The sequence below is a fragment of the Manacus candei genome, unplaced genomic scaffold (genome assembly GCF_025592945.1).
Source record: "Manacus candei isolate 608988 ecotype Guabito, Panama unplaced genomic scaffold, ASM2559294v1 h1tg000009l, whole genome shotgun sequence".
In the NCBI taxonomy this organism is placed as follows: domain Eukaryota; kingdom Metazoa; phylum Chordata; class Aves; order Passeriformes; family Pipridae; genus Manacus; species Manacus candei.
The window spans coordinates 4,256,274-4,283,217 of record NW_026138057.1 but is presented as its reverse complement, the minus strand read 5'-3'; the positions used below and the strand labels follow the sequence as shown (position 1 = coordinate 4,283,217).

Below are 26,944 nucleotides of genomic sequence, written 5' to 3'. Positions count from 1 at the left end.
TACGATTACTGTTAGTGTTCGGGTTAGGGTTAGGGTTAGGATTCGGGTTCGGGTTAGTTTTAGGTTTAGGGTTATGGTGCCATTAGGGTTTAGGTTCAGGATAAGGGTGCCATTGGGTTTTAAGGGTAGGGTTAGAGTTAGGGTAAGGGTTAGGGTTAGGGTTAGATTTCGAGTTAGGGTGCCATTAGGGTTTAGGTTTAGGATAAGTGTGGCATTGGGGTTTAAATTTATGGTTAGGGTTAGGGTTACGGTTAGTGTTATGGTGTCATTAGGGTTTAGGTTTAGGATAAGGAATAGGGTTAGTGTTAGGTTTTAGGGTTACGGTTACTGTTAGTGTTCGGGTTAGGGTTAGGGTTAGCGTTAGGGTGCCATTAGGGTTTACGTTTACGATAAGGGTTAGGGTTAGGGTTAGTGTTAGTGTTAGGGTTAGGATTAGGTTTAGGGTTAGGGTTAGGGTACCATTAGGTTTTAGGTTTAGGATAAGGGTTAGTCTTAGGCTTAGGGTTAGTGTTAGGGTTCGGTTTTAGGATTACGATTACTGTTAGTGGTAGGGTTAGGATTCGGGTTAGGGTTAGGTTTAGGGTTAGGGTTAGGGTTCCATTAGGGTTTAGGTTTCCGATAAGGGTACCATTGGGTTTTAAGGTTAGGGTTAGGGTTAGAGCAAGGGTTCGATTTCAAGTTAGGGTGCCATTAGGGTTTAGGTATAGGATAAGTGTGGCATTGGGGTTTAAATTTACGGTTAGGGTTAGGGTTAGATTTAGGGTTAGGGTGCCATTATGCTTTAGGTTTAGGATAAGTGTGGCATTGGGGTGTAAATTTAGGATAAGGGTTAGGGTTAGGTTTTATGGTTACAGTTAGTGTTAGGGTTAGTGTCAGTGTTAGGGTTAGAGTTTAGAGGTGGAGTTAGGGTTAGGGTGAGATTTAGGATTAGGGTGCCATTAGGGTTTAGGTTTAGGATAAGTGTACTATTGGGGTTTAAGGTTAGGGTTAGGCTTAGGGTTAGATTTTAGGGTTACAGTTAGGGTTAGGGTTAGGGTTAGGGTTAGGGTTAGGGTTTTATTTAGGGTTAGGGTGCCATTAGGGTTTAGGTTTAGGATAAGGGTACCATTGGGTTTTAAGGTTAGGGTTGGGGTTTGGGTTAGGGTTAGATTTAGGGTTATGGTGCCATTAGGGTTTAGGTTTAGGATAAGTGTGGCATTGGGGTTTAAATTTAGGTTAGGGTTATGGTTAGGTTTTAGCGTTACGGTTAGTGTTAGGGTTAGGTTTCGTGTTAGGGTTAGGATTAGGGTTAGGGTTAGTGTTAGGGTTAGGGTGCCATTAGGATTTAGGTTTATGATAAGGGTGTCATTGGGTTTAAAGGTTAGGGTTAGGGTTAGGGTTAGGGTTAGGGTTAGGGTTAGGGTTAGGGTTAGGGTTACGATTACTGTTAGTGTTCGGGTTAGGGTTAGGGTTAGGATTCGGGTTCGGGTTAGTTTTAGGTTTAGGGTTATGGTGCCATTAGGGTTTAGGTTCAGGATAAGGGTGCCATTGGGTTTTAAGGGTAGGGTTAGAGTTAGGGTAAGGGTTAGGGTTAGGGTTAGATTTCGAGTTAGGGTGCCATTAGGGTTTAGGTTTAGGATAAGTGTGGCATTGGGGTTTAAATTTATGGTTAGGGTTAGGGTTACGGTTAGTGTTATGGTGTCATTAGGGTTTAGGTTTAGGATAAGGAATAGGGTTAGTGTTAGGTTTTAGGGTTACGGTTACTGTTAGTGTTCGGGTTAGGGTTAGGGTTAGTGTTAGGGTGCCATTAGGGTTTACGTTTACGATAAGGGTTAGGGTTAGGGTTAGGGTTAGGACTAGGGTTAAGATTAGGGTTAGATTTAGAGTAAGGGTGCCATTAGGGTTTAGGTTTTGGATAAGTGTGGCATTGGGGTATAAATCTAGGTTTAGGGTTACGGTTAGGGTTAGGTTTTAGGGTTACGATTACTGTTAGTGTTCGGGTTACGGTTAGGGTTAAGATTCGGGTTAGGGTTAGGTTTAGGGTGCCATTAGGGTTTAAGTTTACGATAAGGGTGTCAATGGGTTTTAAGGTTAGGGTTAGGGTTAGGGTTAGGGCTAGGGTTAGATTTAGAGTTAGGGTTCCATTATGGTTTAGGTTTAGGATAAGGGTGCCATTGGGGTGTAAATTTAGGGTTAGAGTTCGGGTTAGGGTTAGGTTTTAGGGTTTCGGTTAGTGTTAGTGTTAGGGTTCGTGTTACGGTTAGAGTTCAGAGTTGGGGTTAGGGTTAGGGTGAGAATTAGGGTTAGGGTGCCATTAGGGTTTAGGTTTAGGATAAGAGTGCCATTGGGGTTTAAGGTTAGGGTTAGGGTTAAGGTTAGGACTAGGGTTAGATTTAGGGTTAGGGTGCCATTAGGGTTTACGTTTAGGATAAGTGCGACATTTGGGTTTATATTTCGGGTTAGGGTTAGGGTTAGGTTTTATGGTTACGGTTAGTGTTAGTGTTAGGGTGAGGGTTAGACTTAGGGTTAGGGTTGGAGTTTAGAGTTCAGGTTAGGGTTAGGGTGTGATTTCGAGTTACGGTGCCATTAGTATTTAGGTTTAGGATAAGGGTGCCATTGGGGTTTAAGGTTAGGGTAAGAGTTAGGGTTAGGTTTTAGGGTTACGGTTAGGGTTAGGGTTAGGGCTAGGGTTAGGGTTAGGGTTGGGGTTAGGGTTAGGGGTTAGGGTTTGGGTTAAGGTTAGGGTTAGGGTTATGGTCAGGGTTATATTTAGTGTTAGGGTGTCATTAGGGTTTAGGTTCAGGATAAGGGTGCCATTGGGGTTTAAGGTGAGTGTTAGGGTTAGGTTTTAGGGTTACAGTTAGTGTTAGTGTTAGTGTTATGGTTAGGGTTAGGATTAGGGTTGAGGTTAGGGTTAGGGTGAGGTTTAGTGTTAGGGTTAGGGTTAGGGGCTAGGGGTTAGTGTTAGGGTTAGGGTTTGCAGTTAGTGGTAGGGTTAGGTTGAGGTTTAGGTTCAGGATTCAGGTAAGGTTTAGGATTAGGGTTAGGGTTAGGGTTGGGGTTAGCGTTAGGGTTATATTTAGGCTTAGGGTGCCATTAGGGTTTAGGTTTAGGATGAGGGTGCCATTGGGTTTTAAGGTTAGGGTTAGGTTTAGGGTTAGGTTTAGGTTTAGGGTTAGGGTTAGGGTTAGCGTTAGGGTTTTATTTAGGGTTCGGGTGCCATTAGGGTTTATGTTTAGGATAAGGGTGCCATTGGGTTTTAAGGTTAGGGTTAGGGTTAGCGTTAGGGTTAGGGTTAGGGTTAGGGTTAGGGTTAGGGTTAGGGTGCCATAAGGGTATAGGTTTCGGATAAGTGTGGCATTGGGGTTTAAATTTAGGTTTTTGGGTTAGGGTTAGGGTTAGGTTTCAGGGTCACGGTTAGTGTTAGGGTTAGGGTTAGTGTTGAGGTTAGGATTAGGGTTAGGGTTAGGGTTAGGGTGCCATTAGGTTTTAGATTTAGGATAAGGGTTAGGGTTAGGGTTAGTGTTAGGGTTAGGTTTTAGGGTTACGATTACTGTTAGTGTTTGGGTTAGGGTTAGGATTCAGGTTAGGGTTAGGTTTAGCGTTAGGGTTAGGGTGCCATTAGGGTTTAGGTTTACGATAAGGGTACCATTGGTTTTTAAGGTTAGGGTTAGGGTTAGGGTTAGGACTAGGGTTCGATTTCGAGTTAGGGTGCCATTAGGGTTTAGGTTTAGGATAAGTGTGGCATTGGGGTTTAAATTTAGGGTTAGGGTTATGGTTAGTGTTAGGGTTAGATTTAGGGTTAGGGTTCCATTAGGGGTTATGTTAAGGATAAGTGTGGCATTGGGGTTTAAATTTAGGGTTAGGGTTAGGGTTAGGGTTAGGTTTTATGGTTATGGTTACTGTTAGTGTTAGGGTTAGGGTTAGTGTTAGGGTTAGGGTTATGGTACCATTAAGGTTTAGGTTTAGGATAAGGAATAGGGTTAGTGTAAGGTTTTAGGGTTACGGTTACTGTTAGTGTTCGCGTTAGGGTTAGGGTTAGGATTAGGGTTAGGGTTAGGTTTAGGGTTAGGGTTAGGTTTAGGGTTAGGGTGCCATTAGGGTTTAGGTTTACGATAAGGGTGCCATTGGGTTTTAAGTTTAGGGTTAGGGTTAGGGTTAGGGTGAGAATTAGGGTTAGGGTGCCATTCGGGTTTAGGTTTAGGATAAGAGTGCCATTGGGTTTTAAGGTTAGGGTTAGGGTTAAGGTTAGGGCTAGGGTTAGATTTAGGGTTAGGGTGCCATTAGGGTTTAAGTTTAGGATAAGTGTGACATTGGGGTTTATATTTCGGGTTAGGGTTAGGGTTAGGTTTTATGGTTAAGGTGAGGGTTAGGGCTAGAGTTTAGAGTTCAGGTTAGGGTTAATGGTGCGATTTAGGGTTACGGTGCCATTAGGATTTAGGTTTACGATAAGGGTGCCATTGGGGTTTAAGGTTAGGGTAAGGGTTAGGGTTAGGTTTAAGGGTTACGGTTAGGGTTAGGGTTAGGGTTAGGGTTAGGGTTAGGGTTGGGGTTAGGGTTAGGGGTTAGGGTTAAGGTTAGGGTGAGGGTTAGGGTTATGGTTAGGGTTATATTACGGTTATGTTGCCATTAGGGTTTAGGTTCCGGATAAGGGTGCCATTGTGGTTTAAGGTTAGTGTTAGGGTTAGGTTTTAGGGTTACAGTTAGTGTTAGTGTTAGTGTTATGGTTAGGGTTAGGATTAGGGTTGAGGTTATGGTTAGGGTGAGGTTTAGTGTTAGGGTTAGGGTTAGGGGTTAGGGGTTAGGGTTTGGGTTAGTGTTAGGGTTAGGGTTTGCAGTTAGTGGTAGGGTTAGGTTGAGGTTTAGTTTCAGGGTTCGGGTAAGGTTTAGGATAAGGCTTAGGGTTAGGGTTGGGGTTAGCGTTAGGGTTATATTTAGGCTTAGGGTGCCATTATGGTTTAGGTTTAGGATGAGGGTGCCATTGGGTTTTACAGTTCGGGTTAGGTTTACGGTTAGGGTTAGGTTAGGGTTAGAGTTAGGGTTTTATTTAGGGTTAGAGTGCCATTAGGGTTTATGTTTAGGATAAGGGTGCCATTGGGTTTTAAGGTTAGGGTTAGGGTTAGCGTTAGGGTTAGGGTTCGGGTTAGGGTTAGACTTAGGGTTAGGGTTCCATAAGGGTATAGGTTTCGGATAAGTGTGGCATTGCGGTTTAAATTTAGGTTTTTGGGTTAGGGTTAGGTTTTAGGGTTACGGTTAGCGTTAGTGTTAGGGTTAGGGTTAGTGTTAGGGTTAGGATTAGGTTTAGGGTTAGGGTTTGGTTGCCATTCGGTTTTAGGTTTAGGATAAGGGTTAGGGTTACAGTTAGTGTCAGTGTGAGGTTTTAGGGTTACGATTACTGTTAGTGTTCGGGTTAGGGTTAGGGTTAGGATTCGGGTTAGGCTTAGCTTTAGGGTGCCATTAGGGTTTAAGTTTACGATAAGGGTGCCATTTTGTTTTAAGGTTAGGGTTAGGGTTAGGGTTAGGGTTAGGGTTCGATTTCGAGTTAGGGTGCCATTAGGGTTTAGGTTAAGGATAAGTGTGGCATTGGGGTTGAAATTTAGGGTTAGGGTTGGGTTAGGGTTAGGGTTAGGGTTAGATTTATGGTTATGTTGCCATTAAGGTTTAGGTTTAGGATAAGGAATAGGGTTAGTGTTAGGTTTTAGGGTTACGGTTACTGTTCGTGTTCGGGTTAGGGTTAGGGTTAGGATTTGGGTCAGGGTTTCGGGTTAGGGTTAGGGTTAGGGTTAGGATTCGCGTTAGGGTTAAGGTTAGGGTTAGGGTAAGGGTTAGGGATTAGGGTTGGGGCTAGGGTTAGTCAGAATCTGTCTCAATGCGCCACCTAACTATCGCGGGTTTACCCCATTCCAGGAACGCAGTGGTGCCCAGTAAACCCCTCTCAGACTATAAGCCCGATTCAGTACCCACCGCTGTCAGAATCTTTTGCTTTTTCTCTTGGGTCTCTGCTTTTGCTGTTGCTGTTCTGTTGCGTGTCTGGCAGAATACCCACTGCCGTCCAGTATATACTCTGCTTCTATAGAGCACTGGCCCCGCCCACTGGGTGGAGTCAAGAGGTGGAGTCCTTGTTGATTGTTCTGCGTCACTGGCTCCGCCTATTGGGCGGAGTCAGTGCTGATTGGTGTTACAACCCGCCCCAGGAAAAGGGGAGAGGGGGTAACTCAGGTTTTTATTAATAATTCCCTTGGGGTGGATTAAAGTGAAACGACACTAAATAATCCGTGTCTGAAAACATATACTGGCAAGGTTTATTTTAACAACTCTGTATCAACAGGCATGCTAGCAGTTTGGGTGCTGTCATACCACAATGTGACACAGTGTAAGGGGGGTACTTTTGAATTAGATGATCAGTGGAGCATAGAGGCGTGAGAACGGAATCATATTAGCATGTGAAAGCAGCTAGAGTATGGTACAATGTAACTTCATGGCACAAGCTAATTGCAAGGTCCATTGTGCTTTTTAGCAAGTCAGCCTGATATCCCCTATTATCAGAGCTGAGTTCTTCCTTGGTTTTGCTACATATTGCAAGATAGATACATCTGCCCATGAAACACAATGGTAGAGGTCATCCATAGGGGTGAGAAAGATGATGATGGGAGGAAGATTATGTGGGCAGGGGTCGCTTGCCCCTTGCCCTACAAGTAGGGCATGCGCAGACTGCTGCCATGAGGTAATGATCGGGCGGTGTTTGGCTGCCATTCAGGCATCACCTTATACTGCGTACTGGCCCTACGTAGTGTAATGTGGAACTGATAAAATGGGGTGTCAGAGCTGCTGAGTAGAGCGATACTCATCCTACCACCGAGACTGTGTTGCTCCACGGGGACGCCCGCTAAGCATGGGTATCGACCAGCTGCTGCAGATCCTGACAGCCCTGGCCTGTCTGTGTGGGTAAGTACAGTTTTTTGATAGGAAGCAACTGAGAGAACAAACTTTTTTAATATCCTTTTAGTGTTCCTTTAATTCGCCTTTTATGTTTATAGTATTTTTCCTTTAGTTTTCCCTTTTTACTAACCAATATCGTGTTATCCATAATATTGTGTTAAGATCCTTCTTTGGTATCCCTTTTTCACTAGTTAATACTGTATTTAATGCTGTTTGTAGTATTTGTTTTAATGACACCCGATAAGATAGTTATTTTGTATCCTTTTTTCTTTTTAGTTTTTAATCCCTCTTGTTAAGTTTATTACTAGTATTATTATTCTCACTGTAATAAAAGATATTTTGTGTGCTTGAGTATTTTTGGCACTTGTCTTTATTCCGGACATGTATCCGAACGTACTGCTACATAAATTGGCGTAGTCGGCAGGATACATGGAGGAATAAGCAGTGCCCCAGGGAATTCGTTGGTGGAGTGCTCAGCTGACGTGTCCCTGTGTATTGGTGGGAGATCTTCAGGTGGAGTGCACAGCCTGGAGAACCGCGTCCCCGTGTGTGTTGTGTAAAAGGGAGATTCTCAGGTGGAGAGCATAGCCTGGGAAGCCGCGTCCCTGTGTGTGTGGTGAACTCTGTGTGGGTGCCGTGAGTGCCAGTGTCTGGGTTCATATCTTCTGCTAATTTTACTTTGTTTTGAACTGGTTTTTGTTGTTCTTGTTGATTAAGTTACTATATGGGTGGCAGTGTTTGTGTTTTATATGCTTTGTTTGTTTTTTGCATATGGGAGGTAGTTCTGAGCAATTAATTGTGAGTATATCACACTTCTTGAGACCTAGAATTAAGATTTGTCCTTTTTGCAACTGTTGTTTATACGTATGACTTCGTTGTATTAATTGTAATAAATATATCTTGGGACCTAGAGGCAGCCAGGAGATAAGGCTAGATTGGACTTTAAATTTTTTATTGTATTCGGTGTGGAGCAAATCAAAGCCTAGAAGATACCCAGTGGATTAGGTTTTATTGTTGTTTCACTCATAGATATGTCTTTCTGAGGATTTATTCAGAGTTATTTTAGAGTGTGTATTTTGTGGTTGGTATATAGAGATTTTAGATTTGATGTGTATGTGTAGTTTGGCTTGTTTGTGATGTAAGAGCCATAGTTTGTGGATTGGTGTGTCTCATTGTGTTTAGCTTAAAAATTGAGAATCTTTTGTCATTGTTCTGTTAGTGAGAACATTAGTAGATTAAGATGAAAAAGTGGTTAGGAGGGTCAGCCGCAGGCGGCAATGAACCTAAGAAAGCTCCTCCCCGTGAATTAATAGAATTGGGGCAGGAGCCATAGATTACTTTGTAGAATAAGTGGGAAGCATGTACAAAGATTCCTCTTGAATATTGGGGGCAGCAGACCCCGATGGAGGTATTGCAATACTGGGAGCAGTTTACCCCTACTACTAAATCAAGCAGTCATCTGGAACAGGCTGGACGAATGGGGGGTGCACTGCTTACTGCATACAAGTTAACTGTGGAAAAATGCAAAACACTGCAGGAGCAGCTGAATGCTCTAAGAGCCACTCAGTTGATACAACGCCAGACTTTACTTGACCTTCAGGTCGAAAAGAACAGGGTAGAAGACAAATGTGTTACTTTAGCTGAGAAATATGCTGTGAGAACTGTTCGGCGCAGACAAAGGAAAATAGACCCAAGTGATCGGGGACCAGGGGTGCGAGCTATAATCACTTCCCCTGATTGAGATCCAGAGAAGTGGGATAGTAACATATAGAGTAGTAGTGATGATTCTGATGAGGACGATTTTATAGAAAATTCAGAGAAGTTATCAACATCAGATGAGTTGGCACACAGAGCAAGGGGCTGACTCTGTGATAATAGACGATATTGATGCCACGAAGTTTTTAGGGTTAACTAATGATGTATATGTACAAAATGCCCTTCGGCGTTTAAGATGAACACCAGGAGTTGATAGAACTTTGGTTTCAGTTATTGCTGAAGGTCTCAGTGACCGTTTTACTAATGATGGATCATGGCAGGATGGAAGTTCATCCTGGGTAACTCTGCATCAAGCAATCAAAATATTAAAGGGGGAAGGGATGAAAGTAGCTATTGAGCTGCAAAGCCCTGAACTTTACATGCAACAGCCTTCAATTCCAGTAATGCGAAACAAATTGTTAGAAGGCTGTCCTGTACCCTAGAAACCATACATTATTCCACTGTTAGTGTCTAACTCGGGGGCACCCATAGAAGAGATCATAGAGAGGTTGCAGCAACTTGGTGACCTTCCAGGCCTCCCACCCACAGAACAAAACCTTAACTTGATACTGTTGTAATGAGGAGGGGTAATATGATACCTCAAGTAAATATTAAGTTGTTAGTATTTGGAAGGGGGGAGTTGTTTGTGTTTTGTCTCCCACAGGACCCTGCTGGCTTCCAGCATGTTTGATGAAACCTTATCATGAGCGGCAAGAATTCTGGACAGTGATCAGTGAATGCTGAGCAGCACAAGACCAGCCCGAATATCACATGGAAGAAAAACATATCCTAAATATAATTAATTGTGTCTACTAACTTTTGCTAACTGGTGTAATGACTCAGTTATCGTGTACCTGTCTCTCGTGTGTCTTGTCCACACCTGATGTTGTGATTCATGTAATGAACAATGTCCTGGTCAGAGGCTGGGAGGCTATAGCTACCAAAGCCATGATTACTCCTGCATTAACCTATTCAGTGCAGGTCATGTATCTTGAATAACAAGATGGATTGGTTATTCTTTCCTGCATAGCAAGTCTCGTGTCCCAATAGATCCCTGGATCTACTGCTCCAGAGATAAGAAGGTTTATATTTCTTAGATGAGTTGCACCAACAATCTGTATGCTTGGTTTTGTATTACTGGTAAGCAACAATCAGAATTGGAATATTATTCCTGAACAGTGTGCTGCCAAGTTGTTCTGGCAGCAGTGTTAAAGGTAAAGGCTAAAGCTAAGCCCTGGCTTCAAGAAGTGAAGGCCATATGTGATGCCGTGTGCAGAGGGACTGCAATTGTACTTGGTTTTGTCTCCTGGGATGGGGCAGACGTGCCATTAAGGGGGGAAAGAAGACAATGGAAAACTATAAAACTTGTAACATCCTGAAGCCTAATGGTGATCACTGTATAGAATGATCCGTTTCTGTGCAATTCATGTCACACCAATGATGTTTGTGAAGATCAGGCAGAACGGTGTGGTTTGGGAATTCTAAATCAGACACTGATTGTTTTGCAGTGCTCATATTTGTATGTGTTTCATCCCGGTAGTGTTACAGCAGGTGGCAAGAATTATTTGGAATCAACAAATGACAGAAACCTTTGGCTTACGAGTCTATACAAGAATATATGTGATTGTGAAATAACCATGTGTGAGGTGCTAAGCCTCGCAGAAGTAAAGCTTATGTTGAAAAGCTGTTTGGCAAGACTGCAAATGAAGGACTGATGTTTGTGGACCTCCCTATGGGCTTTGGCTCGCATCATGTTTACAATTTTCTTATGAAGAACTGGTAATATTCTAGTTAAGTACAGAAATGATTTCACACTCAATGGTATAGTTAATGTGAAGATGGATAAAATTCTTTTATAGCATGGAGGCAAGAGATAGCCTGTACTATCACTCCTGCAGTCAGGGGTAAACTGGGGCAGGACGGTTTGCTCCCGATGAGGCCTGGAATCTGTACAGAGAGTGCAAGCTTTCTGTGGGAGCGGTTGGTGAGACCAGGATGTTGTCTGGTGTTGCATCAAACTCCAGATAGACATTGCCTGTGATGGCTCCTAACAGACCTATAAACGTGTGACTGGCAGTCAACCACTTCATACTATAAAAGATAAATCCAGACTATAAAATTCTGAAATGAGAAGTTCTGTTGTACTAGACTTTATATTTTGCAGAAATTCCTGAGATTCATTGCGTTGTCCGGGCCCATACGATTGGACACACCTGTTCACCTGCCTAAACTTAAAAACTAAGTCTGCCAACCGGGAAAAGATTATCTCAAGTACTGTTGACTCCAAGTAAATGACCACTGTAATCCACTTAGATCTCCTCACTGGGGATGGACATGATTATATTATTGTCTGTATTTTCACTGTTACTCAGTTGTCATGTTGTTTACATTTTTAGAAATGACACTTCATCAATACACTGTCCGAGTCATTCACCAGTGTCATGGTCCAACCATGGACCATGCGGTGGGATGGAATCCAACAGCCCCCAGGAGCTGGTTTCTCCCCTGAGGGTGCAGAGCAGCAGGGCCTTTTCCAGACCCAACTGTACCTTCCAGAAAGATATCAGCTATACTTTGCTTCTTTGCTGACTTCTGTTTTAGCTGTCAATGTGTGGACCACCCTGGCCAACATGACGAAGATGGACGTGATATGTGTGTCCATGGTAACTCCCACGAGTCCTTTTCGCACCTGTCTGGTTGGAGTACCCATTGATAACTACTGGTGGGGAACTCTATATAATGAGACCGTGTTAGCAAACTGCACATATCCAGGAGTTGACATTTTTTCTTAGAGATATTTACCAGAACGCATCAGCTTGGTGCAATGAGACTCTGCAAAAACAATTTATTCCTGGATCCGATGTGATAGGTCTCCCAAATAATCTGTTTCTCAGTTGTGGACAAAGAGCATGGAAAGGTATTCGGGGAAAGGCTGTAGGAGGCCCTTGTACCTTTGGACAATTAACCTTTTTTCATCCTCTCAGCGTAACCTTGCCTAAACTAAGAAGACGCAGACGTGGCACACGGCGATTTACTCCAGACTGTAACTCTGATGTAGAGTTTTGGAATAAGGCTGAAAGAATAACTGCTAGTATAATATCTCAGATAGGGACTGCTCATGCTTTGGCTTCTTTAAATAAATTAGGATGCTGGCTGGCTAAAGAAGCTAACGCTACTTCTGCTGCTTTGAGTGCATTGCTCACAGATGTAGACTCTGTTAGACATGCAAGTTTACAAAATAGAGCTGCTATTGATTTTTTTTTGTTGTCAGCCCAGGGACATGGCTGTCAAGATTTTGAGGGCATGTGCTGCATGAATTTAAGTGATCCTTCTGAATCTGTTCATGCTAGCATCCAGAAATTAAAAGCCCTTACTCAACAATTACATGTTCATGATGAATGGAACCTCTTTGGTGATTGGAAATGAGGATGGCCCTGGTTACGAAAAGCGTTGATAAGCTTGTCAATAGTTGAATGTATAATAACATGCATATTGTGTATGATTCCCTGTATACTAACATGCGTCCGTCAAATGATAAACACCAGGCTAAAAGCGTTGCAATTTTGAGTAGTTCATTATCACCCTCTTGCTACCATTGATCACGGGGTGGTATATAAGGGGGGTACTTTTGAATTAGATGATCAATGGAGCATAGAGGCGTGAGAACGGAATCATATTAGGATGTGAAACCAGCTAGAGTGTGGTACAATGTAACTTCATGGCACAAGCTAATTGTAAGGTCCGTTGTGCTTTTCAGCAAGTCAGCCTGATATCCCCTATTATCAGAGCTGAGTTCTTCCTTGGTTTGGCTCCATATTGCAAGATAGATACATCTACCCTTGAAACACAATGGTAGAGGTCATCCATAGGGGTGAGAAAGATGATGATGGGAGGAAGATTATGTGGGCAGGGGTCGCTCGCCCCTTGCCCCACAAGTAGGGCATGTGCAGACTGCTGCCATGAGGTAATGATTAGGCGGTGTTTGGCTGCCATTCAGGCATCACCTTATACTGCGTACTGGCCCTACGTAGTGTAATGTGGAACTGATAAAAATGGGGTGTCAGAGTTGCTGAGTTGAGTGATACTCATCCTACCACCGAGACTGTGTTGCTCCGTGGGGACGCCCGCTAAGCATGGGTACTGACCAGCTGCTGCAGATCCTGACAGCCCTGGCCTGTCTGTGTGGGTAAACACAGTTTAGGAAGCAACTGAGAGAACAAACTTTTTAATATCCTTTTAGTGTTCCTTTAATTCCCCTTTTATGTTTATAGTATTTTTCCTTTAGTTTCCCTTTTTACTAACCAATATCGTGTTATCCATAATATTGTGTTAAGATCCTTTTTTGGTATCCCTTTTTCACTAGTTAATACCGTATTAAATACTGTTCGTAGTATTTGTTTTAATGCCACCCGATAAGATAGTTATTTTGTATCCTTTTTTTTCTTTTTAGTTTTTAATTCCTCTTGCTAAGTTTATTACTATTATTATTATTCTCACTGTAATAAAAGATATTTTGTATGCTTGAGTATTTTTTGGCACTTGTCTTTATTCCGGACATGTATCCGAACGTACTGCTACAGTTAATTAATGAGCCCCCCCTGAAATCCCGGCCCAGATCCCGAATTTGGGAAGTCATGGCGAGGGGAGAGAGAACAAACACCTAACACACAGAGCTGCTTCTTGTTCCTCCATACAGGTCACCTAGCACATTTCCAAGTCCTTTATTGTTTTATTTCTATACACAAATGTTAGATTTGCATTTCCAAACCCTACAGATCCACATTCAGACTTTCCATGGAATAAAGTCCTGTCTGTAACACACCAGGCACGGGAGGTTATTCTGAAATCGATTTTGAAATAAAATACTATTATTTCCCAATATACATAAAAATGAGGAACTCGGCAGTGTTTTACACACACCCCCCTCGTGAATTTTCAGGCATTTTGGGGCTGTCACCTCCCCTTCTTAGGGGAATCTGCCAGGACCCTACTGGGAGCCAGGGGGTGGCTGTGCAATGTCACAGCCCTGCAAGGGAGGACTCCTGTGTGACATCCCAGCCCCAGGTCACCCCAGTGCTCAGGGGGACAAAAGGGCTCCCAGGGGGCACTGGAGGCCCCCCTGGAGCAGAGCAGATGGAAGATTGTTGGCCAAGCAGGACACGGTGATGATGTTGTGAGGAGGATGATGATGGTGTCACCTCCTGGTTGGCAGAGCATGGGAAACATGGATTCTCCCGTGGGACACTGCAGGGTCCTTGGTGACAACACACCAATTTGTCCACCCACAGCATCCCTGGCGTGAATCCAAACCCAGTACCTGGAATAAAATGGCCCCTATCCCAGTGAACCCAGTACAGCAGCCAGTTCTTTGCCCAGCACACCCTGTCCCTGCCCATCCCACAGCTGGACACCTTCTCCAGAAGGATTCTGTGAAGGGGCCGGAGCAAAACTCCTTCTAAAATCCCCAAAGTGCCTCCCCATCACCTGGGTGACCTTATGGTAGCAGGATAAGAAACCAGTTAGACAGGAATTTCCCTCTGTTTTCCCACACCTGATGCTAGAATAATCCTTGGATTGCTTCCCAGTACTGCCCAGTACGTCCTTTCCCACTGTTTTTCCCGGTACCAAGGTTAGATCAACAGGGCTGGAGTTTCCTGGAAAGCCCGAGTGGGATACAGCTGGAGAGAGTCCAGCCAGCACAGACCTCCTGGGGCTTCCAGGACCTTGGGTAGATGACTGAAGGAGGTTCCTGCTGGGAACCCCATCCAGCCTCACAGCCTCATGGATATGGAACTGGCCCAAGTGGTGCCCAGTGATCCCAGGTGGAAAATCCCTGTCCCTCCCCAGCCAGGCACAGTTGGACACACAGATAAGCCGCTGGCACCGTGGGAGGATGGGCGGCTGTAGGTCACTGGGAACAGTTAAAAGCAGCGAGGACGCCCAGAGAGACCAATTCCGGGATTCTGCTGTCCCAAGCGGATCAGTGCACTCTGACAGGATGCTGGGCCTGGCTTTGGCCATGGGGGTCCTGCTGGCCCTGGTGGGCTGCACGGCCACGGAGCACTGTGGTGAGTGGGAGAGGGTGGAGACTCCGGAGAGCCCGTGGATGGGCCGGGGGATCCTGGTGACCTTCCCTCTCCTTCCAGCGGCCCCGCAGGACCTGGTCTGCCGGTTGCTCCAGAGCATGGAGGGCTCCATCAAGCCCGGAGAGGTGCCGAATCCCAGCATCCTGCTGGCCATGAGCCTGCTTGGGGTGGACACCCAGAGTCCCAACTACAAGTTGCTGCTCCAGGAGATCAAGGAGGAGGTGGTGACGAGAGCCCAGAAAGGTAGGGAAGGGAATGAGGGAGGGCCCCTGGTCCTGGGGGATCAGATTCCGCAGGTTTGGCACTGCCAGCTCCCGGGGGGACAGGTCCCATCCCACCGTGCTCCCGGTGTCCTCTTGTCCCCACAGCCATGACCTCAGGACAGGTGGCTGAGCACGTCCTCGCCCTCCTCTCGTCCTGCCAGGACCCCCGGCAGGTCCACGCCCTGGGACAGACCATCGACCTGATCTCCATCCTGCAGCAGAAAACAGATGAGGAGATGGTCGAGCTGGGTACGCTGGGCCCTGGGGGGTGTCCACCTCCCTGCATCCCATCATCTCACTGCTCTGTTTTCCAGAGGACAAGGGTCATCCCAAAACCACCCTGTTCAGCGTGAGCCTGGACACCATGGCCCTGTGCCTGGTCAGGGCAGACAGGTACCGGGGGCCAGCGGTGGCCTTGGCCAAGGAGGTGCTGAGCCCCAACAGCCCCATCAGTGTGGGTAAGAGATCCCTCTGCTCCCACATTCCTGCTCCGGAGGTCTCTCCGGGGCTTGGCAGTGACCCCGGGACCCACAGACACTCGTGCCGTGGCGGTGCTGGCCTTGGTGTGCGTCCACGACAACGTGGAGGACCCGGAGGTGCAGGATCTGCTCCACGAGGCAGTTTGGACGGTGACCAACAACTTCCTGGATGAGCAGGAGGAGAGGAAAGGCATGATTGGGAACATCTATAGCATGGGGCTGGCCCTGCAGGTACGGGGGTGGGGAATGTGCCGTCACAGCCACCTGGTCCCGTTCCCAGATTGGCCACACCACCTCCCACCTCTTCCGCAGGCACTGGAGGCCTCAAGGGACTTTTACGCCCCTCAGGACTGGGATTGTGCCCAGGCCTTTGCTGTGGTGACCAACCACACCTTCGAGCTGCCCATGGCCATCGCCCAGGTGCTCCCAGCCCTCGTAGGCATGTCCTACCTGGATGCGGCCACGCTGAACTGCGGTGCCCCCATGGATCTGTGCCCAAGCCTGGGGACACACAGGGTTCCCACAGGTATAATGAGCCCACCTGGAGCCTCCCAGACCCCACGGGAGTCCCAGGACATCACAGTGCACTACTCCATCACCAACAACCTCCAGGGAATCCCCTGGCACTACAGCATCTCGGTGACGGTCCCAGGGGACTCCACACTGCTCGAGGTGCTGGAGAGGGCGGAGGAGATGGATCCCGAAAACTTTAGGTGAGAGCCAGAGGAGCCAGAGGGGGGGGGGTTGGCATCTCCCCATCCAGCCCTGAGCCCACTCACCTCCCCGGCAGCTTCAAGACAGAGCAGACGTCCTGGGGTCCCTTTGTGGTCTCCATCCACGGGCTGGCTGGCAGTGACAATGACAGGACCTACTGGCAGTTCCTCAGCTCTGGGAAACCTTTGGATCAAGGTGGGCAGTCAGGGAAGGTGGGGGGTCATGCTGGGGGTCTCCACATCCCAGCCTCACATATCCCTCTGCCACAGGGGTCGGAACCTACAAACCACACTCCGGGGAGCACATCCAGGCCATCTTCAGCACCTACTGAAGCCACCAAGAGACCCTGGATCCCACCAGGGAGCAATAAAGGGCCATTCCAGCGTGTCCCTCTGTGTGTGTCCCTGGGGAAAACAGGGCTCAGATCCTGTTTTGCCTTCCTTCCGTCTTCATTTCGTTAGTTCAACTTCCCTCTTCTCTTCCCCACCATCCCACACAAATCCAGCCTCACCCAGACTCTGGATTGTCAGTCCCACCCTGGGCATCAGCAAAGCCCTTCCCAGTCTTGCCCACTAGTCACTGGATTGTTCCTCTGGCAACATTCCTGTACTTCAGTTCAATAAATCTGATCTCTGCACAAGCTCCAATTGCATTAATCAGGTGTAATAATGTGGTTTGATTATTGCAATCCCAATTACAATCAGGTGTAATAATGTGGTTTGATTATTGCAATCCCAATTACGATCAGCCTGAGGCCACCAGTTGGATTTCTCCCCTGGAAATCTGGAGGCGGTGGCCTGAGGTCCCAAAGGTTACAGCTGGGGGTGGGGAGAACGATTCCAAACCTGGTTCTGGGACTCGATCCCCGGCCGGAGTCACCAGCACCTCCCAGTTGGGTCCCAACTGCTCTCCAGGCACGTGGAGCCCCATTCCCTACTCCCACTGGGCCCTGCCCAGACACTCCTTCAGCCTGGACCTGCTCATCTCCCACATGGACCCTTCCAAGGCACCTTCCTGCCCCAACCATTCCAGGATTCCATGGACACTGTCTCCAGAAGGGGCTGGGAGGGACAGGATCCAAACTCTTCCTGACACCCCAAAACCAACATCCACAAACCTTCTGTCTTCTCTGGGACAGGGGATCTTATCCAGGACATCAAACCAGTCAGACAGGACCCTCCCTTCCTCAAGCAATGGGGACAGTGACACCCTCCGGCAGCGCCGGGGCAGGTGTGGCAGGGCAGGTGACCAAAGGATGGCACCAGGAGCAGATAAAAGCCAGGAGGAGGCCCAGAGAGACAAGTGCCCCTGCTCTCTGCTGCCCTGAGTGGATCAGCTTTCCCAAGGCCAGAGGATGCCGGGAGTGGCTTTTGGCGTCGGGGTCCTGCTGGCCCTGGTCTGCGGCACTGTCACACAGGGCTGTGGTTTGTGTCCCTCCTCCTGCAGGGGCACTGGAGACACCCCGGTGACACTACAGGGGCAGGAGGGGATGGGACATGGGGGTCCTGGGGACCTCCGGCCCTCGGGGCCAGAGGGGTGCTGGGCTACAGCCTCCTGTGACCAGATGGTCCGGGAGCTGCTGCGGTGCATGGAGGAGTCGATCCAGCCACATGCACGGTCGAACCCCAGTGTCCTGCTGGCCATGAACCTGCTTGGGGCGGACATCGAGAGTCCCACCTACAGGTTGCTGCTCCAGGAGATCAAGGAGGAGGTGGTGACGAGAGCCCAGAAAGGTATGGAAGGGAATGAGGGAGGTTCCTGGTCCTGAGGGATCAGATTCCACAGGTTTGGCACTGCCGGCTCCTGGGGGGACAGGTGCCATCCCACCACGCTCCCGGTGTCCTCTTGTCCCCACAGCCATGACCTCAGGACAGGTGGCTGAGCACGTCCTCGCCCTCCTCTCATCCTGCCAGGACCCCCGGCAGGTCCCTGCCCCGGAAGAGCCCATCAACCTGATCCCCATCCTGCAGCAGAAAATGCATGAGGAGATAACCCACAACGGTACTGTGTGATGGCAGGGGGCACAGGGGGCCGGGGGTGCCACTCTCCCAGCTCACCCCTCTTTGCCTTGCAGTGATCAGCTGGTACAACAGGAGCCTGGACATCCTGACCCTGTGTGTGGTGAAGGAACACGACCGAGGTGCAGCCGTGGCCCTGGCCAAGGAGTTGCTGAGCCCTGACAGCCACCTCGATGTGGGTAAGGGACCCCTCCAGCCCTGCTGAGTCCCCTCCACTGCCACAGTCCTGCTGCCCACCCAGGGCTTGGCAGTGACCCCAGGATCCCACAGACACCCGTGCCATGGCGGTGCTGGCCCTGGTGTGTGAGAACAACACAGTCCCATACGAGGAGCACCTGATTCAGTGGGCACTGGGCAATGTGACCAACGGCCTCCTGGACGAGCAGGAGAAGGGGAAAGGCATGATCGGGAATCTCTCCAGCATGGGGCTGGCCATACAGGTATGGAGGGGGCTGGGGGGCTGGCCATACAGGTATGGAGGGGGGCTAGGGGGTCACAGCCACACGGCTCTGCCCCTGGGCTGCTCGTGCCACCTCCCACCTCCTCCACAGGCTCTGGAGTCCTCAAGGAAGTTTCAAGCCCCTCGGAGGTGGGACCGTGCCCAGGCCTTCCACATGGTCCAGACCCATGAGCAGGAGTACACACAGCCCATGGCCATTGCTCGGGTCCTGCCTGGCCTCGTGGGCAAGTCCTACCTCAACGCAGGTAGGGTTGTGCTGCCCCCACCCAAATGCCCCCAAACCGACAGCTGCCCTTGTCCCCAGCACTGGTGACACACGGCATTCCAACCGGGAGCCCCCCAGACCCCACGGGGACCATGCTCCTGCCCCTTTCTCCGTGGGAGTGTTCCAGCTGCCCACCCTGCCCCTCTCCTCCCCCACAGCCCCCCTCATGGTGCAGTATTCCATCACCAACACACTGAAGAACTACTTCCACTACTCCACCTCAGTGTGTGTCCCACCTGGCTCCAGGCTGCTGCAGGTGCTACAGGTGGCAAGGGATGAAAAGCCCCAGATCTTTAGGTGAGACCCAGAGGGACCAGGTGGGGGAGAAGGGGAGGGGTTTCCATCCCCCACCCAGCCCTGAGCCCACTCACCTCCCCGGCAGCTTCGAGACAGTGAATTACGATCACTTGGGTCCCTTCGTGGTCTCCATCCATGGGCTGGCTGGAAACACGACTGAAAGGACATACTGGCAGTTCTTCAGCTGCTGGAGTCCCCTCCAGCAAGGTGGGCAGCTGGGATGGGTGGGGGGTCATGCTGGGGATCTCCACATCCCAGCCTCACATATCCCTCTGCCACAGGGGTCGGAACCTACAGGCCAAAAAACTGGGAGCACATCCAGGCCATCTTCAGCACCTACTGAAGCCACCAAGAGACCCTGGATCCCACCAGGGAGCAATAAAGGGCCATTCCAGTGTGTCCCTCTGTGTGTGTCCCTGGGGAAAACAGGGCTCAGATCCTGTTTTGCCTTCTTTCCTTCTTCATTTCATTAGTTCAGCTTCTCTCTTCTCTTCCCCACCATCCCACACAAATCCAGCCTCACCCAGACTCTGGATTGTCAGTCCCACCCTGGGCATCAGCAAAGCCCTTCCCAGTCTTGCCCACTAGTCACTGGGTTGTTCCTCTGGCAACATTCCTGTACTTCAGTTCAATAAATCTGATCTCTGCACAAGCTCCAATTGCATTAATCAGGTGTAATAATGTGGTTTGATTATTGCAATCCCAATTACAATCAGGTGTAATAATGTGGTTTGATTATTGCAATCCCAATTACGATCAGCCTGAGGCCACCAGTTGGATTTCTCCCCTGGAAATCTGGAGGCGGTGGCCTGAGGTCCCAAAGGTTACAGCTGGGGGTGGGGAGAACGATTCCAAACCTGGTTCTGGGACTCGATCCCCGGCCGGAGTCACCAGCACCTCCCAGTTGGGTCCCAACTGCTCTCCAGGCACGTGGAGCCCCATTCCCTACTCCCACTGGGCCCTGCCCGGACACTCCTTCAGCCTGGACCTGCTCATCTCCCACATGGACTCTTCCAAGGCACCTTCCAGCCCCAACCATTCCAGGATTCCATGGATACTGTCTCCAGAAGGAGCTGGGAGGGACAGGATCCAAACTCTTCCTGACACCCTGAAAAACAACATCCACAAACCTTCCACCATCTCTGGGATGGGGGAATCTTATCCAGGACATCAAACCAGTCAGACAGGACCCTCCCTTCCTCAAGCCATGGGGACAGTGACACCCTCCAGCTGCTTCCATTGCCACACAGATGAGGTGGCAGCGCTGGGGCAGGTGTGGCAGGGCAGGTGCTCCCATGGAGACATTTCTGCCTGTGCCCCACAGGGTGCCCCTTTTCCCCTCACACACCCCATCCCAGTGCAGTTCTCCATCACCAACACCCTCCAGGGAAAACATTTCCACTATCCCCCCTAATGGGGTTCGTTTTCTCACCAGGAGCTGTCACAGCGCTGGGTTTGGATCCAGGACCGGAGTGCTGTGGATCACACACGGTTGGTTTGGTTGTTGCTCCCTTCTCAAGGACTCTGCAGTGTCCCATGGGACAATCCATGCCTGCTGCTCTGCCAGCCAGGAGGTGACACCATCCTCCTCCTCCTCCTCCTCCTTCTCCCTGAGTCCCACTTGGCCAAGAATCTCACGCCCGCTCTGCTCCAGAGGGGCCTCCATTGCCCACTGGGAGCCCCTTTCTCTAGGATGCCCTGTGGCTGTGACGTCAAAAACAGGGCTGTGACATCACACAGGTGTCCCCACCCGCAGGGCTGTGACATCACCACGCTGACACCAGGTAACACTGGGAGTCATCCCCCGGCTCCCTGCGCGGTCCTGATGGGTCGTGGGGAGCCATGAGCGATGGCAGCGTCCTGCTCTCCATGCTGCTCCTGCTGGTGGCCACCGTGGCCGTGCCCCTGGCCATCCGCCTTCGGCAACGGCCGCTGGGGACACCTGAGACCTGGAAGTGCGCTGGGAGCCGGGCCAGGGACTCCCAGAACAGCCAGGTGGCACCAGCAGGTCCCAGTTCCCCCCCGGCTCAGGTGACCCCTGCCCAGCATCCAGAAGCAACCGGGAGCTCCCTGTACATCCCGTGCGGATGCAGCCCCGACTGCTCCCCCTGCACCATGGCGTCCCAGGAGCTGCAGGACGTGGTGATGCCTGAGAGGACCGGGGAGCCCTTCCCGCAGGATCCCTGGGTGTGCCAGACGCTGTGGGAGGACCTGGAGAAGCTGGTGGAGCGAGGCCACCTGTCCTGCTGTGGCTCGTCCAGCTCCTCTGGGAGCCCCCCTCCCACCAGGAGCCGGCGCCCATCCAGGGCCTCCATCCGACGGAAAGCATCCGCAAGAGCCTCAGCCCATCCCAGAACCCGCCGCCGCCGGAGAGCCTCGGCTCCCGGGAGAGGCTCCATTCCCTCCCGGAGCCTCAGTGATTCCTGCCAGAGTCCGGGCAGAGGAGCCCCCACGGACAGCCCACCCCGCCCCAGAGCTGTGGGAATTGGCACAACCTGCCCGGGCCTGACGATGCACATGGCCAGGAAAAACCTGGAAGTCAAACTGGGAGCCCAGCCCACTGCAGTGAGGCGTTCCCAGGAGCAGGTGGCACAGCAGGAAGTGTCCTTGAGATACCGGTGCCCAGCCCACGGCTCCCAGGGAGCTGCGGCCGTGCCCTATGAGAAGAGCGTCCGTGCGGTGCTGGATAAAATCCTCCAGCGGGAAGGGAACGTGTTCCCGTCTCCAGGGCCCTCTCTGGAGCTGGAGAAGGAATATGCCCACACATCCAGCACTCCTGGCAAAAGCCTCCACCCCTCCCAGAGCCTCTGTGTGACTCCATATGGAGGAGCCCCCCTGGACAGGCCTCCCTGCTCCCTCAGAGCCACAGGAACCAACAGAACCGGTCCGGCCTGGAAGAGCCTGGGAATAGAAGTGGGAGCCAGGGCCATTCCAGCAAAGCACTCCCAGCAGCAGGTGGCCCAGCAGGACATGTCCCGGGGCCGGCAGTGCCCCATCCACGGCTCCCAGGGCATGGCGGTGCCGTATGAGAGAACCCTCCGCGCGGTGCTGGACAAGATCCTGCGGCGGGAAAGGAGGCCGGAGCAGCCCCAGCTCCAGGGAGCCCTCTGGGGATGTCTGGCGAGGGTCGGGATGAAGTTTGTGGCAGCAGCTCAGACACTTGGGAGGTTTCTCTGTGCTAAATAAACTGGGATCTCCCCCGAAAGCTGAGTGCTCCCACTGCTCTGGGTTCACTGGGACGGGGTTCCTTTCTTCCCAGCAGCCGTGCCCTCTCGGATCCCTGGCTTCCCACACCGCCTGCTCCTGGTATAAACAGTGCTACTGGAATTAATGGATACGTCATTAATAATTAATAACACTGGAATTAATTAATATCAGCATCGGAAACAGCGGGAATCTCTGTTTGGAATGGGAAAGGGAGGAAAAAATGGAGTGGAATACCACGGAGCACAAGGCAGGGAGGGGGTGGTGGAAAAGCAGCTTTTAAAGAGTTCTTCTCCAAGGTTTTATCCCAACAAGGTGCTGGCAGGTGGAAAGCTGGAAGGTAATTCCTAGAAACTGTGACATATGGAAAATAGACAATTTAGGGATGTTATTTGCAAATATTATTACTTTTAAATCATCTTTCATCCCTCCACCACAAAACCATTCCTGTACCTTCCCACATACTCACCGTGAAGATCCTTGGAGATAAAAGAGGAATATTTAATTAAGAAATTCCTGTTAGGACCGATTATGGATTGAAAGATTTAAGAGAATCCACAGCAAGGAAGCAAAATCCCACTTTTAGCAATATTTATGGATAAGAAATATGAAATAACTCTTAATTTCCCTGCAAAACAAGCCCAGCTTCTTTCCCAAATTGGCAGAGAGCAAACCCATGGAATTCTGATGTCTACAAAGTATCTAAAAAGCTTAAAACTGGAACTTTCTGTGCTCCTGCCTGTGCTTGGTTTGTTGCTGTTGTGGAATTCCATCTAAAAGTGGGATTTTTTTCATTTACAACCACGGTTTAAGCCATTTCTCTGGAAAAAGAGAAACAGTGTCTTTGTTCTTACATTTTATTCTAGAAACAAAACCCTGCACGTGGCTCCAACAAGCAACAAAACTACAAAAAATACAGAATTAAATAAGAACTCAAAAGAGGTTTCAACTTCTAATTTCCAGCCCAGGATCTGTCAGTGTGCACAACACGGAAAGATGCCTCTGGAATTCAGGGGTGAAGAGGCTGCTTTTCTAGGCTCCTGGATATTTTTATTTTTAAGCATTTTTAAGCAAGACTCAGGCTGGGAGAGCTGCAGCCAGCAGCTTTCCTCGGATTATGTACTAAGAGCAGGCCAGGACTTTGTTGGAATTGGGATCACAACTGGATTTTAAACAAGTGAATATGAGAAGGGAAAGAAAAACCTAAATAAACTCCCATTAAAGAGAAAATTTTACCTCATTATTTGAAGCCTCCTTCCCAATTCCAGCTTGCCTTCCACTCCCATCTTACCTCTTTTGGGATGGACAGGATTGGGTTAACCTAATTTGTCCCTGTTTTGCTCTGCAGCTGGAATTCTTAACTTTGGGAGTGTTTATGTCCAGAAGCTGCTCCAGCTCTCCCCTCTCCCAGCCTCATCCGTTCCTTCCCAGCACTAACTGTTCGTCATTAGCCCAAAATTCCTCGCCGAGCCCCCAAAAACCCGCAATCCCAGCGGTCTGTGGGCGCCCAGCCCCGTCATTTCTCCTTTTTAGCCTTTGTGGCGGCGGCGCTGGGCTTCAGACCGGACTTGGCTTTCTTCCTGGCCGACCCCTTGGACTCGGGGTCCTTGCGCTTGGCCGAGGTGATGGAGCCGGTGACCTTGAAGAAGTCGTCCAGGCGGCCCTGGGTGCTGCCCTGGCGGCTCTTGCTCAGCCTCCTCACGCCGTTGCGGATCCGCTCCTCGCTGAACTGCTTCTCCTCGCACATGAACTGCACGAGCCGCTCCTCGTCCGGCTCGCTCCACTTCAGCTCCACGGTGTTGGGATCCACCACCTCGGGCTCCAGGAAGAGCTTCTGGGCCTCCCTGTGCGGCCAGTTCTCAGGCAGGGGGTACTTCTTGGTGTCGAGCTGCCGCACGATCCTCTCGATGGACTTGTGCTCCCGGATGAGCTCCACGGCGCGCTTGGGCCCGATGCCGCGGATGCTGGCGCAGTAGTCGCAGCCCAGCAGGATGCACAGGTCCACGAACTGCTCCCAGGTGAGCTGCATGTCCTGCAGGACGCGGTTCAGGTGGAACTCCTGGATGGGCAGCTTCTTGGTCTCGCTGGCCGTGAGGTGTCGCATGAGCACGGGGCTGCCAAAGGTCAGGCAATCCATGTCCTCTGTGGCGGCCGCGTACACCTTCCCAGCCTTCACAAGCGCAGCGCAGCTGGCTTCCGCCTCTCCGGGAGCCTCCACGTAGGGGATCCCCATCAGCTCCAGCAGCTTCTTGCACTCCTGGGTGTGCTGCGGGGTCACCTTGACCAGCCTCTTGCTGTACTTCTCGACGTTCTCCTCCTCGCCGGCCTCCTGCGCTTCCTGCAGGTGCTTCTCCGCCTCGGCCCGGCGCTCTGTGCGCTTTGCCAGCTCCCCAGATTTCAGCTGCGGGGGCTTCCCGTCGAACACATACACGGGCTTGATGCCGTTCTCCACCATGCGGATGGTGCGGTAGAACATGCCCATGAGGTGGCTGGTGGTGTCGCCGTCGTCGTTGTGGAGCACGTCGGCGCCCTGGCGCACGGCGATCAGGAACTGGTAGATGCTCATGGACGCATCGATGGCCACCTTCCGCCCAAAGTATGACTTGATGTCATTCTCCCGGATGGCCCCGGGGGCCACGTCGGCGATGAGCTTGGCCAGGCCGTGGATTCCCATCCTGGGGAATGGGAAAGAGGATGTTGGGAGGGGGCTCTGCACAGGGAATGTCGGGCCACCCAAAGAAGGGGGGACAAGAGGTGGTGGCTGCTTCCCCTGCAAACCATCACCCTGTAGTGCTGTTACCCCAATTTCAGTCTCAGCCGTCACCCCAATTCCAGCCTCAGCCATTATCCCAATTCCAGCCTCAGCCATTATCCCAATTCCAGTCTCGGCCATCACCCCAATTCCAGCCTCAGCCGTTATACCGGTTCCACCCTCAGCCCCCCATCATCCCCCACGCCTCACCGTCAGCCCCACCCATCTCAGCCCATCATCACTCCCCTTCCTCCCTCAGCCTCTCGCAGCACAATCCCGCTCCCTTAAATTTCTCTGTGTCCACCATTATAACCCCACCACCTCCCCACTTCCACCTATTTCCCGGCTCCCCAGGCCTCCCAATAACCCTCTTCCCTTCTCATCCCCCCCCCAAGTCCTCCATTACCCCCCTCCCAGACCCTCCTCAGCCTCTCCAGCTGCCCCTATCCCGCCCCCAGCCTCCTCAGCCGCAATTACCCCTCAGAGCCCCCCCGGTACCCCGTTCCGCCCCCAGCCGCCATTACCCCCCTCCTCGGCCTCCCCTAGCACCCTCTCTCCAGGCCCTCCTCATCGCCCCCGGCCGCCGTTAAACCCCTCGAACCCCCCCCATTCCCCGCACGACCCCCATTACGGCCCCGTTCTCCCCTCAGGCCCCACCGAGAGCCGCCATTACCCGTCCGCTCGCGCCGCCGCCGTTCCCGCGCTCCGCCGCGGCACCCGCCGGGAGCCTCCGCGAGCCAATGGGGAAGCGGCGCTTGCGCGCGCCGCGCCTCGTTCCCGCCCTCACTCCCACTTCCGGCGGCGCGGGGGCCGGACGTGCGGCGGAGGCGGCAGCGGCGGAGCCGACGTGTCGCAGCGGGAACCCGGCGACATGGTGAGGGCGCACGGGGGGTGCCACGGGGGGCCGGGGCCGGGGTCGGTGCCGATCCCGGCCCCGCTGAACCGCCGCTGTGTCCCTCGCAGGAGCTGGAGGCGATGAGCAGATACACCAGCCCGGTGAACCCGGCCGTGTTCCCGCACCTCACCGTGGTGCTGCTGGCCATCGGCATGTTCTTCACCGCCTGGTTCTTCGTGTATCCCCCCGGGGCCGGGCGCGGGGGGGCGGGCGGGGATGTCCCCTCACCCTTCTCTGCCTCCTGATCCCGGATCATCCCACCAGTCCCGGGCTCCCCTCCCCTTGTTTAAGATTACCACCTTAACCTCGGTCCTGCAGATACGAGGTGACATCCACCAAATACACCCGGGACATCTACAAGGAGCTGCTGATCTCGTTGGTGGCCTCGCTCTTCATGGGCTTCGGAGTCCTGTTCCTGCTGCTCTGGGTCGGGATCTACGTGTGAACCCCCTGACGTGGGATTCGGGGAAGCTCTTTTTATATTTCTTTTGTATTTCAGCAAAAAAACCAACAAGCCCTCATGTGTCAGGTGTGGTGCGTGACACCCGAATAAAACTGGCTTTGTGACACACCTGCCTCGGGACTCCTGCTTTGTCTTTTAGGTGTTTCTGTTTACCTGGATTTTCCAAACCACTTGGATGGAATAATGGGATCGTATGGGTTGGAACAACCCTTTAGGAACAGAGAGTCCAACCATTCCCCCAGCACTGCCACCCCTGCCCATGGCCCCAAGTGCCACATCCACAGGGATTTTAAATCCCTCCAGGGCTGGTCACTCCACCACTGGAGCCTGTTCCAATGCTTGACAGCCCCTTCCATGTAGGAATTTCTCCCTAAT

General features: G+C 50.9%; 4 protein-coding genes across 7 annotated transcripts; 3 read left to right on the top strand and 1 right to left on the bottom strand.

The window, feature by feature from the left end:
• Positions 1-13,384: 13,384 nt before the first annotated feature.
• On the top strand, positions 13,385-16,622 carry LOC127466333 (cobalamin binding intrinsic factor-like). 2 transcript variants are annotated; one of them, XM_051777046.1, is made up of 8 exons: positions 13,396-14,741; positions 14,820-15,002; positions 15,128-15,271; positions 15,337-15,480; positions 15,557-15,732; positions 15,814-16,214; positions 16,292-16,410; positions 16,485-16,622. In XM_051777046.1, the coding sequence occupies exons 1-8, from the start codon at positions 14,567-14,569 to the stop codon at positions 16,544-16,546; spliced, it is 1,404 nt and encodes a 467-aa protein (XP_051633006.1). In that variant the 5' UTR covers positions 13,396-14,566; the 3' UTR covers positions 16,547-16,622. The 2 variants fall into 2 exon arrangements, with proteins under 2 accessions (XP_051633005.1, XP_051633006.1); XM_051777045.1 differs by having other exon boundaries at positions 13,385-14,741; positions 15,557-16,214.
• A 1,892-nt stretch (positions 16,623-18,514) lies between these two features.
• Positions 18,515-19,957, top strand: LOC127465802 (cobalamin binding intrinsic factor-like). Its single transcript, XM_051776330.1, has 4 exons — positions 18,515-18,946; positions 19,029-19,255; positions 19,341-19,462; positions 19,537-19,957. Exons 1-4 carry the CDS (start codon positions 18,515-18,517, stop codon positions 19,596-19,598), a joined length of 843 nt encoding a protein of 280 aa, XP_051632290.1. The 3' UTR covers positions 19,599-19,957.
• Positions 19,958-23,300: 3,343 nt separating this feature from the next.
• On the bottom strand, positions 23,301-25,967 carry FEN1 (flap structure-specific endonuclease 1). 3 transcript variants are annotated; one of them, XM_051777079.1, is made up of 2 exons: positions 25,885-25,967; positions 23,301-25,134 (listed from the first exon to the last, which is right to left on the bottom strand). In XM_051777079.1, the coding sequence occupies exon 2, from the start codon at positions 25,131-25,133 to the stop codon at positions 23,976-23,978; it is 1,158 nt and encodes a 385-aa protein (XP_051633039.1). In that variant the 5' UTR covers position 25,134; positions 25,885-25,967; the 3' UTR covers positions 23,301-23,975. The 3 variants fall into 3 exon arrangements, with proteins under 3 accessions (XP_051633039.1, XP_051633041.1, XP_051633040.1); XM_051777081.1 differs by having other exon boundaries at positions 25,869-25,913; XM_051777080.1 differs by lacking the exon at positions 25,885-25,967 and adding an exon at positions 25,260-25,575.
• Positions 25,968-25,983: 16 nt separating this feature from the next.
• TMEM258 (transmembrane protein 258) lies at positions 25,984-26,675 on the top strand. Its single transcript, XM_051777201.1, has 3 exons — positions 25,984-26,085; positions 26,175-26,284; positions 26,425-26,675. The coding sequence occupies exons 1-3, from the start codon at positions 26,083-26,085 to the stop codon at positions 26,549-26,551; spliced, it is 240 nt and encodes a 79-aa protein (XP_051633161.1). The 5' UTR covers positions 25,984-26,082; the 3' UTR covers positions 26,552-26,675.
• The last annotated feature ends 269 nt before the right edge of the window (positions 26,676-26,944 follow it).

What these genes read in the sequence shown, in the direction of transcription:
- LOC127466333 (XM_051777045.1), top strand. Translation starts at nt 14,567, where the DNA reads ATGGGCGGCTGTAGGTCACTGGGAACAGTTAAAAGCAGCGAGGACGCC. An exon ending in CACGGCCACGGAGCACTGTG is followed by an intron (nt 14,742 to 14,819) that starts GTGAGTGGGAGA and finishes CTCTCCTTCCAG; the next exon opens with CGGCCCCGCAGGACCTGGTC. An exon ending in GGTGACGAGAGCCCAGAAAG is followed by an intron (nt 15,003 to 15,127) that starts GTAGGGAAGGGA and finishes TTGTCCCCACAG; the next exon opens with CCATGACCTCAGGACAGGTG.
- LOC127465802 (XM_051776330.1), top strand. Translation starts at nt 18,515, where the DNA reads ATGGCGGTGCTGGCCCTGGTGTGTGAGAACAACACAGTCCCATACGAG. An exon ending in ACCTCAACGCAGGTAGGGTT is followed by an intron (nt 18,947 to 19,028) that starts GTGCTGCCCCCA and finishes TCCAACCGGGAG; the next exon opens with CCCCCCAGACCCCACGGGGA. An exon ending in GAAAAGCCCCAGATCTTTAG is followed by an intron (nt 19,256 to 19,340) that starts GTGAGACCCAGA and finishes CCTCCCCGGCAG; the next exon opens with CTTCGAGACAGTGAATTACG.
- FEN1 (XM_051777079.1), bottom strand. Translation starts at nt 25,133, where the DNA reads ATGGGAATCCACGGCCTGGCCAAGCTCATCGCCGACGTGGCCCCCGGG.
- TMEM258 (XM_051777201.1), top strand. An exon ending in TTCACCGCCTGGTTCTTCGT is followed by an intron (nt 26,285 to 26,424) that starts GTATCCCCCCGG and finishes TCGGTCCTGCAG; the next exon opens with ATACGAGGTGACATCCACCA.